The 13,028-nt window shown below is 48.9% G+C and overlaps 2 protein-coding genes across 2 annotated transcripts; one reads left to right on the top strand and one right to left on the bottom strand.

The window, feature by feature from the left end:
• Positions 1-457: 457 nt before the first annotated feature.
• CAP1 (CAP, adenylate cyclase-associated protein 1 (yeast)) lies at positions 458-7,405 on the top strand. Its single transcript, XM_010086081.1, has 12 exons — positions 458-564; positions 916-1,016; positions 1,463-1,540; positions 3,362-3,505; positions 3,602-3,687; positions 4,216-4,321; positions 4,429-4,606; positions 5,265-5,452; positions 5,649-5,772; positions 5,874-5,956; positions 6,473-6,616; positions 6,997-7,405. Exons 1-12 carry the CDS (start codon positions 471-473, stop codon positions 7,078-7,080), a joined length of 1,410 nt encoding a protein of 469 aa, XP_010084383.1. The 5' UTR covers positions 458-470; the 3' UTR covers positions 7,081-7,405.
• Positions 7,406-9,065: 1,660 nt separating this feature from the next.
• On the bottom strand, positions 9,066-12,796 carry PPT1 (palmitoyl-protein thioesterase 1; the record flags this gene model as incomplete). Its single annotated transcript, XM_010086082.1, has 8 exons — positions 9,066-9,275; positions 9,726-9,797; positions 10,017-10,115; positions 10,282-10,372; positions 10,466-10,568; positions 11,399-11,469; positions 11,754-11,881; positions 12,687-12,796. Coding segments are annotated over 8 exons (797 nt in total), but the record flags the coding sequence as incomplete, so codon positions are not given.
• Positions 12,797-13,028: the final 232 nt, after the last annotated feature.

The raw sequence follows: 13,028 nt of genomic DNA, 5'->3' as shown, positions 1-13,028 counted from the left end.
GTTCCAACCTGAAGGGCGTGAACTCCCAGCAAAGCAGTTGTGCTTGGTTTGCTGTACGGTCACAGCTGGGACTTTAGCCAAGAACTGGCTGCAGTGAGATACTGTGCAGACCTTTGTTTTGTTGAATGATGTCAATACAAGGCTAGAAGATGTAAGTTTTGGTATCCTGATATGTGTAAGAAGTCCTTACAATGTAAGTAGAAGCCATGTGGCCATTCAGGAGCGACTGTGGCCATAGGAAGTGGCTGTGTGCGTGGCTGTTGTGTAATCTGAATGTCCCTGCTAATGTGAGGGTACCCTGCTGTCCATCACCAGGCTGCAGAACTGGGTAGAAATTATTCTTCTGGAACTGGTAGAGCTTGTACCAGACAGCTGATAAACCCTCTTCAGTGTTTGGCGGACAAGTTTTATACTGTCAGAGGATGCGAATAATTGTGTTCTGTCTGTGCAGGTTGTCGACAGCGGTAGATATGGAAAGACTGGTCGAGCGGTTGGAGAAGGCTGTGGAGCGCCTGGAGACAGTGTGCCAAGGACCTGGCATGTGTGCAGATGGCCCCTCCAAAGGTAAGGCCCAAAGCCCATCATCCTACGGGAGTCCCGGGACTGAAGCGTCAGCCGGGCAGTGCGGCAGCGTTGGACACCGGCAGGGGCACGCACAGGGCTGTGAGATGGACCCGCTGTGCTCAGAGGGGAAGTGAGTTTCGCAGCTGATACTGCGCAAACGCAGAGAGCCCTGCAGTTACCGTACTTCCTGTGGCTGCAGCACTTCCCTCATCTGCGCTCAGCTGCGTGCTTCGGGCTGAGCCTCCCGTCTGACCTGGGGGAAAGGCTGAGCGTGGAGTGGGTGGGAGCTGTCGCCCAGGAGCCCAGCTGGGGCCTCTCGGTGATACCTGTGCTCTGGTTCCTTCTCTGCAGGAATGGCTCAGTACGTGCAGGCTTTCGATGCCCTTCTGGCTGGCCCGGTAGCTGAATACATCAAGATCAGCAAAGAAGTTGGCGGGGATGTGCAGAAGCATGTAAGGACTCACGTTCTCCCTCCACTCTAAATGCTGCGTGTTCTTCAGGGCTGCTACGGCACAAGTTTGCTGTCAGTGTTTGCATTCCTTTAGTGCTGTATTCTAGGATGTTTATAATCCTCGAGGATTCAAAACAGATGCAGATGCCCAGATAACCTCCAGCAGATTGCCACCTACACATGCTATGAATCAAACCTCCTGCTTGAAATCTTTGCTTGTTAGGTGCCTGGCTGTCTTCATGGCCTTTAGGAGGCCTGTAAACTCCCCAGACCAAGAGCTGTAACATTCTAAGTTTTTTCTGAGGATGGATGTCTCCAAGAATATGTGCTTTGAGATCAGCATAGCTGCCTTCCTACAGATGAGGAACGGCAGCAGCAGGAGCTTGAATGACCGTTAGCATTATGCTGGGTGCAATGGAAGCCCGCTCATGTTCTCTCTGTTCTCAGGCTGAGATGGTTCATGCGGGTTTGATGAGCGAGAGGGCTCTTCTGGTGATGGCATCTCAACATCAGCAGCCAGCAGAGGTAAGTCTGGGGAACCGCTCATCCGAAATCTCACATGCCCTTAGCTCAGAGTCGGGGATCACTGCAGGTGTTGGGGAATCTGGGCCGTTGCAGTTGCTCTGGAGGAGGACTGGAGATACTTCCATCTATGGGGTGGCACTTGATGCAAGCATGAACTGTTCGGGTGCTCACCCAACACTGGGCAGAACTCCAGAGGTTGACTCTTGGAGCTGCAGAGGTGGCATTTTCCTGTCACTAGAGCAAGAAGTTTTCTGTAGCTGTCAGAGCAGCTTGAGTGTTGTCTCTCCCATCATCTGTCTCTAGTTCCACCTGGCACCAGCACTGCACAAACCCTGTTCCCCAGGATACACCCTGCAGACCGGAGCTTGTCTGAGACAGGAGCCACAGTGGGATTTGCCTTGAGCGTGCTTTTCATTATGTGACGCTTATAGACTTTCAGGCATTAAACTCCTCCTGAAGTATAACAGACACTCATCTCTATTGAATGGCCTCTCAATAATAGCCAGGCTTTTAGGATTGATTTGTCCTCAGACAGTAATTTAACACTTTACCCTAGGCTGCTGCTTCTCAGCAGGATGTGTCACTGAGAATCTGATCCTGAATGCATTGGCTTTTCCCTGCTGAGAACTGTTTTTCCTGAGCAACAGGATCCCACCTTGCTTTTTCTTTGCAGTTATTGTCTGGCTCGGTCATGGCTTCTACTGTGACGTTGTGGTAGCTGGATTTCTGTGCTACTTTCCTGTTCACTGCTAAATATATCTGCACCTTTCTCCCCAAACTCGGCATTGGAGGGTTGTTTATCTTTCACCAGGCTTGCTGGAACGCTGCTCTGCACAGCCTCTAGTCTGAGAATCTGCTTACAAATTCCACTGCCACGTTATTTAAATAAAGGATAGGAACAAACAACAACCTTAGTCTAGTGGAGGTCTTTGTGCAGGTTGACTTGCAGGAGTCTGCTCAGTTCTGGAGTAGCCAGTTTAAAATGCAAAATTTCATAGCTTGCGGAGAAGAATTTCCCCACCCTGGAGGGGGCTGGAAGCTTCTGAAGTGTAGCCAGTGGTCCTCAGAACCTCTCTGTTTTCATCTGAACAGAGGAAGGGACAGCAAATGGAAAAGCCCAGGCTCTGAAAAGCAAGTTTTGCCCAAATTTGTCCCTCACTGCTGCCACCAGGAGATTTTTTTCCGACCTTAAAGAAAAGTTGCCCAAGAGGCATCTCTGGAAATGCGTATTGGCTGTTCCTCCCTGACCTTAGAAGACTTATAAGCGCTTTCAGTCAGCATTCCAACTGAACAATACACAATATTTGATCATCCAATTACTAAAGGCTTGGATTGACTTGAGAAGTAACTTGAATCCTGACATCCAGCTTTGATAAGGGTGAGCCGAGAACTTGCTGTGATCCCAAACTGCAAAAACCTGCATAGCATCCCCTTTCTCTAAGGGTTTGTAAAGGAGAGGAAAAATTTGACAAACTGTCTTGGAACAAAAGAATCCAGGAAAGGCAAATGCTATTTCTGTCCCCGTTACTAACAAGCTTTGTCAGTGTCTCTTGGATTGAACATGAGTCACAGTTCTTGGCGTACTCCCATAGTACCAATCCGGCTGGGAGCTATGACTTCAGCCCTGGAGGAGCTGGGCTGTGGGACCGCGCTCGGCTCACGGGGAGGGCCAAGTCTGGACAGGAGCTGTAGCAATAACTTGTGCCAGTTGGAATCCTCCTCCGAGTGACCATCATCTCAGCAGAGCCGCCCATGAAGTTGTGCAGCCATTACAGAGCAATACTAACGTTATTAATTTTTATTGTCCCTCTTGTCCTGCAGAATGCGTTCTCATCGCTTCTGAAACCAATTTCAGAGCACATCCAGGTGGTGCAGAATTTCAGGGAGAAGAACCGTGGTAGCAAACTGTTCAATCACTTATCAGCAGTCAGCGAGAGCATCCCAGCCCTGGGCTGGGTGGCCATGGTAAGGACTCCAGTGGGAAGTGGTTTCCTTGGGCTGGTTGTAAAAGTCTGGCTCCCTGGTCAGCTGCTCCATGTCAATGTGTTCGTTCTTCTCTAGGCTCCAAAGCCTGGTCCTTATGTGAAGGAAATGACCGATGCTGCCATGTTTTATACCAACCGGATCCTCAAGGAGTACAAGGATGTGTAAGTTCACCTTCTCTCTTAAAGACGTCACTGAACACAGCTAACTGGGTGTGAAGGGGCTACTCCAGTACCTAACCACAGCTGCCTTGGGCTTTAATTCTATCTTCTCGTTAAAGGCAGTTCTATTTCTAAAGCCTCACGTAGCTGCTCTGTCCTGATCCTTAGGGACAGGATTCCTTGCACTTGTATTGCAGCTGGAATCTCTGGTAGCAAGTGTACCGCTGCTCGTCTCAGCATCAGCTGGTGCCTGAACTGTTTCCCAGGGCCACAAGTTGTATCTTGGGGATGGGTCTTATTGGAAGTACCAGATTCCCCGATTAAAATGGGTTACAGCACAGAGCAGGCCTCTGCAGGTGCAGGATTAATACTGAAGCTAAACGCAGTGCTGGAGGTGTGAGGCTGCTGTGCTGCTCCAGCTGCGTCTTGCCTGTCGGTGAGGGGTGGAGAGATGTAAAGGAGTGTCTGTAGTCCTTGGGTTTTAATGGCAAATGCACCTGCTCACTCCTCATGATCTCCTTCTGTCCTCAGAGATAAAAAGCAAGTGGACTGGGTGAAGGCTTACCTGAGTATCTGGACAGAGCTGCAGGCCTACATCAAGGAGTATCACACCACAGGGCTGACTTGGAGCAAAACAGTAAGTGCTGGCTACATCTGCAGGAGCTGCTTGGATGAGTGTTGCATGATTATTGCAGCAGAGGTGGAGCTTGTGCAATTGCCTTTCCTCTCGCTGGCCTCTTACAGGGTCCTGTAGCAACAGAAGGGACTAAAGCACCGTCCGGTCCCCCCGCCGGGGCTGCGCCTCCCCCACCAGGCCCTCCTCCCCCACCTGCTCCTGCCCCCTCCAGCTCCAGCACAGATGACTCTGCCTCCCGCTCTGCGCTCTTCGCCCAGATCAATCGGGGAGAAGGCATCACGGCTGGTAGGTGGGAACAGCCCTAAGCGAGAGGACTGTTGTGTTGGGAATCCTGGTTTTGCTGCTGTCCCTCACGCACCTGCTCAGAAAGCAGGCTGCAGTAACAAAAGACCATCGGTGTGAGGATGAGGCTGGGAGCCAGCAGGCACCCTGAGGCAGTGCACAGGGACAAAGGAACACATCTCAGAGTCCTCAGCCTCATCTGTCAGGTGTAGCAAGAGATTAATCTCTAGCTGGAAGGGAGAGTGAGCCCTTTGGTTGCCTGTGTGTCTTGGGACAAAAGGTGCCATTTTGCACCTATTCATGTTTGCACAAAACGTCCCTTTTTGTGTTAGTATCCCTTTTTGTGTTACCTGGTTAGCATACCAGGAGGACATGAAACGAAGGCGATGTGCTTGGCTCGAGGCTTTTTCCATCTGCAGAGTGGAAGAGCTGGCGCCTTCTGGTTCTACAGAACATCTTCTGTGTGATATTGCGTCAGTGTTTCTTGCTCCCTCTTTCCGTTGCTGTTACTCATGCTTTGGCTGAACTTAGGTCCAGTCTCAAGAATTTATTTGCATTTTGAGAAATGTTATCATGATGATTGTTGTAAGGGCTGATGTCTGGTGTTTGTGAAACTGCATTCTTGGAGAGAGCTGGATCTCAGGTTTGACTTCTCTTGCAGGCTTAAGACACGTCTCAGATGACATGAAGACCCACAAGAATCCAGCCCTGAAGAACCAAGGGGGTCCCGTGAGAAGTGGACCCAAACCTTTCACTGCTCCCAAACCAGCCTGTAATGCTAATCCCTCCCCAAAAACCTCTCCAAAGGCACCTGCGTTGCTAGAATTGGAGGGCAAAAAGTGGAGAGTGGTGAGCACCTGGTGTTAGCATGAGTGGGTTGGAGGGATGGGGGCTTTGCAGCAGGGCAGGAGGGTCTCCTCAAGACCTTTCCTGTAAGAGGCACCAGCCTGAAGGTACACTCAGTTTCCTTTTCAAGGGCCTGCACTGCCTGCTGGATTCATTTGCCTGCATTCAGAAAATAAAGCGTGTTTTCCTGCCTTTTCAGGAAAACCAGGAGAACGCCACTGACCTGGTAATCAGCGACACAGAGTTGAAGCAGGTAGTTTATGTTTTCAAGTGCACAAATAGTACACTCCAAATCAAAGGGAAGATCAACTCCATCACCCTCGGTAAGTGGAGAAAACCTGAAAACTGCTTCTGGTGCTGGTCTGCTCGTGGAATGCTGAATCTCCAAAACCTTTCTGTGAGCTACTCTGTCTTTTCTTTGCAGATAACTGTAAGAAGCTAGGGCTGGTGTTCGATGACGTGGTGGGCATCGTAGAGATCATAAACAGCAGGGACGTTAAAGTTCAGGTGGGTGTCTGCAATCTGTACTCTGCCTGGATATGGCTGATGTACAACAGGGTGTCTGGAGCATCTGCTGCTTTGAGTAGTTTTATTTCCAGAACAGGAGTGTGCATCTGTGGAGAACATTTGTGAAATACCCTCTGTCCTACTGCTCTGCAGCTCACCCTGCCCAGCCCTTACGAAAGGGCTGAAATTTGCCCCACTGAGCTGCTTCAGGGCTCTAGATTAGCCTCTGTGACTGCCAAAATAGGAATCCAGCAGTAGAATCTACTGATTCCAGTTTTGGTATCTGATTTGGGATGGTCAATTTGCACAGCGTTCACTGTAATTTTGTTCTAAAGACATCGAAACAAGAAATAACTGGATTTTTGCCAAAGGTTGGGAGCACTTGAATCCAGGGTTTCTGTGGCAGTGGGGTTGGAGTCAAACTTCTTGCCTTGAAGGCAAGCACAAAAGAAGAATGTTGTGGTTGCTAAGTTCAAGCTAAGGCTCCTCTAACTGCTGCCTTGACCACCCTGCTAGGTAATGGGTAAAGTGCCAACAATTTCCATCAACAAGACAGACGGCTGCCACGTGTATCTGAGCAAGAACTCCCTAGACTGCGAAATCGTTAGTGCCAAGTCATCAGAGATGAATGTCCTTATTCCCACAGAGGGTGGCGACTTTGTAAGTGTTCAGTTTTGAAATCTTTGTGGTCTGCTTGGGGTTGGGGTAATGCAGGGCAGGATTCCTTTTTTGAGCCCTGCAGAGAATGTCACAGTGAGGTCTGGAAGGACAATTCTAGATGCTAGACTTGGAGGTTGTGAATAATGATCAGATGCTAAAACTAGAAAATCAAGTTGTTTGTCTTTACAGTGAGATAACGTGCCATTTTGCAAGAGTTTCTTTTTCCTCAGGATCTCTTGTGGGGAGAACAGGCAGCACCTGTGGTACAGGAGGGGACATAGCATGTATTTAAGAAAATAAGTGCCTGAAGCAGTGGGAGTAGTTACTAGTCTCAGTCGTAAACTGGTTTTTGACAATAGATTTCTATTTTTACCCTCCAGACTGAATTCCCTGTCCCAGAACAGTTCAAGACAGTGTGGAACGGTCAGAAGTTGGTTACTACTGTGACAGAAATCGCTGGCTAAGCAGAAAAGCTCCAAGGCTCATGCCCTCCCCTGGCCATGCTGTGGGACAAATCTGCTTTCCGATGATTCTTTTAGATTTCTTGTACCTTTCTGCTCTCAAACTGCTTCTCTTCTACCCGAGAGACACAGCTACCTGCCATCACTGAAATACCTCTTTGGTGTAGGTGGCGGGTCAATTATCGTCCACATCTATTAGCAGGAAGGCGTTATTCTTTTTTCCTCCCCTTGTCCGATCTAACTGCACCAATTGATAAAGTCAGATTTTCAGTGAACTTCACAGCCAGTACTGGCAGTTGGCTTTCAGAGTGTTGTTTGGGGTTTTTTTTGTATTGCCTTTAAGCAAACTGTTCATGTGAGAGAGGAATGTTGTCCCCTTTTTAACAAGTAATGGTGTCTGTGGGGTCCAGAGTACCCAGCTGCTATGGCAGATGTCTCAAGAAGGTCCTGGAAGCTGCTAATTCCAGCTCTATGTACTAGTTGGTGGCATTACAGGACATGAGGATGGCTTTGTTGGACCAAATGCTGAGGACCTGGGCTGTAGCATTCCACCTTCATTTCTCTTTCATCATTCCTGCTAGCTCAGTGTATTTCTGATTGTGCCATGACAGGAGGCTTCATCTACACCAGTGCCACAGGAAGACTGCAGTGGAGTAACTGTGGTTACCCACCCCCTGGCAGTCTGGCTGGTAGCCTGGAGCTGAGCACCTCTTATTCCGTGAGCCCTCCACCCTCGCAGGGGAATCTTTGCCCCAGGGCTTCCTTCTTGGAGCAGCTGAACTCAGGTTCAGTCTTCCAGGACGGTTCTTCTGAACCTGTCCCCTTCTGCAGAAGAAGGGTCTCCTTCATTCCAGGGTCAGTAGTGCAGTGTTGTAAATAACGAGTTCGATCGAGTCGGTTCATCACTCTGTTCCTCATCTGCAATCAGTCCCATAAAGTGAATCCTCTAACTCCCCTTTCCCCTCTTGCTTGGCTCTTTACTTTGGTGGAAGCTTGTAGCCTCTGTTCCAGGCCCCTGGAGCAGAGTGATGGATCCAAGGCACAGTACTGTACTGACCCGTAAAGGGAGCTGCACGTGCTTTGACCTTCAGTTTTCCAACGCCTCGGGTGGCATAAGCATATCTTAAATGCATTTCCTCTGTAAAGTGTCAATGTACTTTTTCTCTAGGACAAAACTTACAAAAAATATGCAATTTTTTATTTTGAGACTGTCCTGTGACTTGTACTCGTCTTCTCCTGAGGCTTGTGAAAAAACCTTTCTTATGTACTTAAGATTATACAGAAGATAGAATAAAGTTAATGCCAACTTGCTCATTACCATGGCTCTTGTTTACTCTTTGGGGGCACACAGGACGGCAGGCAGGACAAGATGCCCCTTGCTGCCTCACCTTGCCTAGACTGCTTTGAATACTTTCCCCTTGGGGAAGTACAGACTTCCCTCAGCTCCCCTCAAATCAATTTGTCAGGAGTTGTCAAATCTTTTTTTCTTTTTTGTTAGATTGAAAGTTCTTTATTGATTTCAGTTGCTGTACAAAAGTGCATAAAACAAGCCATTAGTTGAAAACTGTTCAAGCTGTTAATACCCACTTAACCTCAAACCCTCCTTTTTCCCCAGAAACCCCTAAATCTCACTCATTTCCCCATCCTGAAGGAGAGGCTGTAATATCTTTCCCCTGCATCCAGCCCTGTAAGTCTGCTTGCTGATCCCCTGAGGAGATGCAGCACTCTTACACTAGCGATTTCGGTTAATACTGCCATGTGTCCTGCAAGGAACAGGTGACAGGGAAAACAAACCTCTCATGCAGCTAATCATTTTGCCATCTCTGAGAACTGTGCAGCGCAGGATGGAGAGCTTCAGAGTTAGTGCAAGGCTCTGTTACACCCAGACAAATCCTCACCTCTTACCGCAGGTGCCACCTCCGCACACCATGGAACTGCTGAGCTAAACCCCCTCGTCTCCCCCTTCCCCTGATCCCCGCAGGCTTGTATGCAGAAAGTGCTGTTGCCCAGTAGCAGCGGCAATAACTACAGTGGTAAACCCTCCCGCTGCGCTCACAGGGTGTCTCCCCTGAGCTTCACTGGAGGAAGGGAAGGACAGTGGTGTCAAACCACTCTTCTGAGAATTGCAGGTGATCCCCTTTCACCCCCAGGAACACCAGTTTTCCTGCTTTGTCCATCTCCTGCAGCCCCAGGCGATCCTGCAGAGAGAAGTATGACCATAGCTTCTGGGGCTCTGCCACAGCCACATGCTGCCAACGGTGGGGAACCCGGCACGGAGAAAAGCCCCGAGGGACAGAGACTGCTGTTGCAGCAGCAGTGGCTGGCAGGCTAGAGCAGGTTCCACCTCTGGTCTTCAAAGTTTCTCACAGAGGGGAAAAAGGTGTTTTCTGGATAACTCATAAGGCTTTGAAAAGGAGCTGAGTTTGTTAAACCTGTGCTGAAGGACATCATGAGCCAGGCTCAAGACCACCACTTAATTCCCACTACCAGAACTGGCCTAGAGGGAAATCCTTCCCAAACAGCTACAGACAAGAGGAGGCCATGCTCCAGGAAGGGCAGAGATGGTGAGTGGAGTATACTGTAGGGTTTAGAGTTCCTCAAGGTCCTGGGGACACTACAGAAACCCCTCAGGCCCCAGCAGAACATACCTCTGTGTACAGCGAGGTCTCCCTCAGCGGGATGGTCTCCTTGGCTTGGCCGCTTTTGTAGAACCCAAACCACTGTCAGAATGAAAACAAGGAAACAGCTGCTGAAGGGCCCCAGGAGATAAGCAGGCTTTCCCCAGCTTCCGCTGGAGACGTTGCAGTATCAGAGCAGTGTTTGTGCTCAGCCTGCTCCTCACCAGCCACAAGTTCTGCCACCAAAGGACAAACCAGAAACAAGCAAGGAAGCACGCCCCAAAACTCCCCCCAAAGCAGCATCTGCCCTGCCTGCCTCACCTCAGAGATGGGAGGATCGACCATGGTATCATTGAGAAACTTCACCATCACAAACTTTTTCAGAGCCATCAGGTTTTTCTTGTATGTCTCATTGATGCCCTGGATGAAAGAGAGAACAGATCGAAGTCACTGGAGAGCTCAGAGGTCAGGGAAACCCAACTTGCCCTGCACCTGCCCTGCTGCCAGGGAGAGCCAACGTGAAGGAACTCACTGCTACGGCTTTTCTGCTCTCCCGCTTGCATTTAATCATCAGACAGGTCCTTACCCTCTCCTGATTTATGTCAGCCAAAAAGATGCTGTTTTTCCTGTAGTCCTCCTCCTTCAGAGGGTCATGCCAATACTCTGCTTGTACCAAGCTGGAGAAGAGAGAAACCAGAGATCAGACTGGAAACCGAGAGCTGCTCACGTGCGCCCGGCCCCCGTCCTTGCAGCCTGACGAATATACTCACTGCTCCTGAACAGCTTGCGTGTAGGCGCCCAGATCCAGCATCTTTCGGATCCAGTCACAGATATGGGAGCTCTCACCAGGACAGCGTGGAAAGCCATATACGCCTGGGGTATGGAGATGTGTAACAGTTCGGTGAGCCAAACTGAAATCCCTTAATCCCTCCAGCTGGTAAAGAACCAGCCTCTTACAGCGCAGTGGCAAGAATTACCCAGGGAATCAGGCGGCCTTTAATCCTGCAATCTCATTAGACAGCCCTGCTGCCCCTGGGTGCTATTACACACAAAGCTAATGGAAGATGTTCTTGAGCTCTGGAGAACAGGGGCATGCAGACAAGTGGAATACTGTCCTGCTCACCTGGTGTGTTCCCAGGAGGTCTCAGGATGGTTCCCTACAAGTCTTCCCTTTGTACTACAAAGAAATAGACTCAAGCCATGGAACTTCTCAGGGAAGAGTATCTGAAATCCATTGCCAGCTGCTCTCAACTGTACACCTCTTAAATTCCATTTCATACTGCCTCTTTAATCTACTGCAAAAAACACCTCCCCTTCCCTGGGGCTTTAGCCTTCCAGACACTGATCGTAAAAAACCCTTGTGACCCAGAAGGTTTAGTTTCACAAAGGCTTTGCTCTGTAGTTAGAAATTTTGTCTCCCTAAAGAACTATTCCCAAGTGCTTCCAAAGTACAGAAGAATTCAACCCAGACAATAAGTCGTCTTCTTACAAAGGTCCCTTCTCAAGATAGAAGATAATATGGTCTGCTAACAACAGGCCAAAGCAGATCACCAGATTCGGAAGAACAAAGGAACAGTTTAATGCATAAGAAAATGGTCAGATTTTAGGAACGGGCCAAAAAAAAAAAAATTATTCCTCCTGCCAACAAAAGCCCCCCACTCTTCACAGTGGTTAGGAGGTGAGGTAGCTGGAGAGGACACTACCTTGGTGCTGTCCCCCGATGGAGATCAGATTGAGCATGGGAGGAGAAGGACACCTCTGGGCCACCGCCCTCCTGGGGGGAAAGATGAAGGAGCTGAGCTGATGCAGTGTGCCCAGACCACCAGTGCTGGTTCACGGGTAGCTCTCAGCTTGCCACTTCACTGGGGCACTTGAGTAACATTTTGCAAAGAGAATTAACCCTTCCTGGGCTACAGGCAAACACAAAGCCTTTGGAGTGCTCCTGCCTTTATGAAGGGGTTTGTCAGTTTACATCTCCGTAGTACTTCAAAAGAGCTTTAAATCAGAGCCTAAAACCCAACAAAAATAACGGGAAATGGAACAGAAACATAAACTTACAGGAACTGGCCTCCCTGGGAGAAGCCCATTGCATTGTAGCCTCCTTTCAGGTGAGGGTCATTTGCGAGCTGGCCACACACGTCTCTCACTTGATCGTTCGCATTCATAAAGAAGCTGTTCTCCATATCCTGATGGATTAGCCAGAAAGTACACCTTACACCTTTACAATGGCTTACGTTACTTTAATCTCTGCAACTAGATTGCTAACAGTTCTGCTTTTGAAAGAGAACCTTAACTTTCACAATGACAGAAGTGAAATTCAAGTTTTGAGACTTCCCTTCACCACACCTTTGTTCCTACTCTTCCTGGCAAAACTGTCCCATATGGAACAGTGACATTTCCTCAAACTTCTTGGCAATTTGAGTCCCTTCAGATTTTGTTTGTCTCTATATATATGTAAATTAAAAATCAAACTTCACCCATCTTCCCCAGATCCCAGAAAATAACATACATTGCACATTATCCTGAGAGACTATCTAAAGAAATTCTGTAGGGCTACATAAAACTGTCAAAAAACACCAAGGTGCAGAAGTCTGTATCTGTGTTATACTGAAGATATTTAGTGAATAAACTGCTGTAAATCAGAAAGGATGGCAAGGGATAAAGCTGTGCTTTAGCACAGGATCTTATCACGTGCCTTTGTATTACCTGGAGTGGTCAGAGTGCTAATCAGTGGATTTGCATATTAATCCAATTTAGACTACGGATTTGGTTTTCCCCAGTTCTTTTCTGCAGGTATTATCTAGACTTGATTGGTTTCTACCTGTCAAAGCTGTTTACTTCACAAAGAAAAAAATTAGCAGGGAAAGCACAACATGAATCCTTGTGGAACCATGTAAATAACAGAAACTGCAATAACAATCGCACCTTCAGATCTGCACACTGGCCACCACCCTGCCAAGCAGAAACACGAGTGACAGTGGAGTTAGTTACCTCTATCAGGTTGTTTCCAATCTTGAGAGACAGAACATAAATCCCTGGTATTTTATTCTCCACTATTTTTTTAATGTAGCCCATGCTCCGTGGATTGCAGCAACTGTCTCCTGTGAAAGGGAACACCGCGAAGCACTTCACGCCACCACCCAGGCCCTCACCTCGCTGACACCCACGTCTACAACCATCGCACCAGGACCCCCATGCTGCAATGGGGCCAGGAGCTGCCCACGCACACACGGGCCCGGGAGAGGAGGGTCAGCACCTCCCAGACCTCGCAGAAACCCGCGATCTGGAGAAGGGGGACACCGGAGCGGGGCCGGGGGCAGCCTGCGAGCACCC

This window comes from Pterocles gutturalis, unplaced genomic scaffold (assembly GCF_000699245.1).
Source record: "Pterocles gutturalis isolate BGI_N339 unplaced genomic scaffold, ASM69924v1 scaffold46315, whole genome shotgun sequence".
In the NCBI taxonomy this organism is placed as follows: domain Eukaryota; kingdom Metazoa; phylum Chordata; class Aves; order Pterocliformes; family Pteroclidae; genus Pterocles; species Pterocles gutturalis.
The sequence above is the reverse complement of the archived record's forward strand: the minus strand, read 5'-3'. Positions and strand labels throughout refer to the sequence as shown.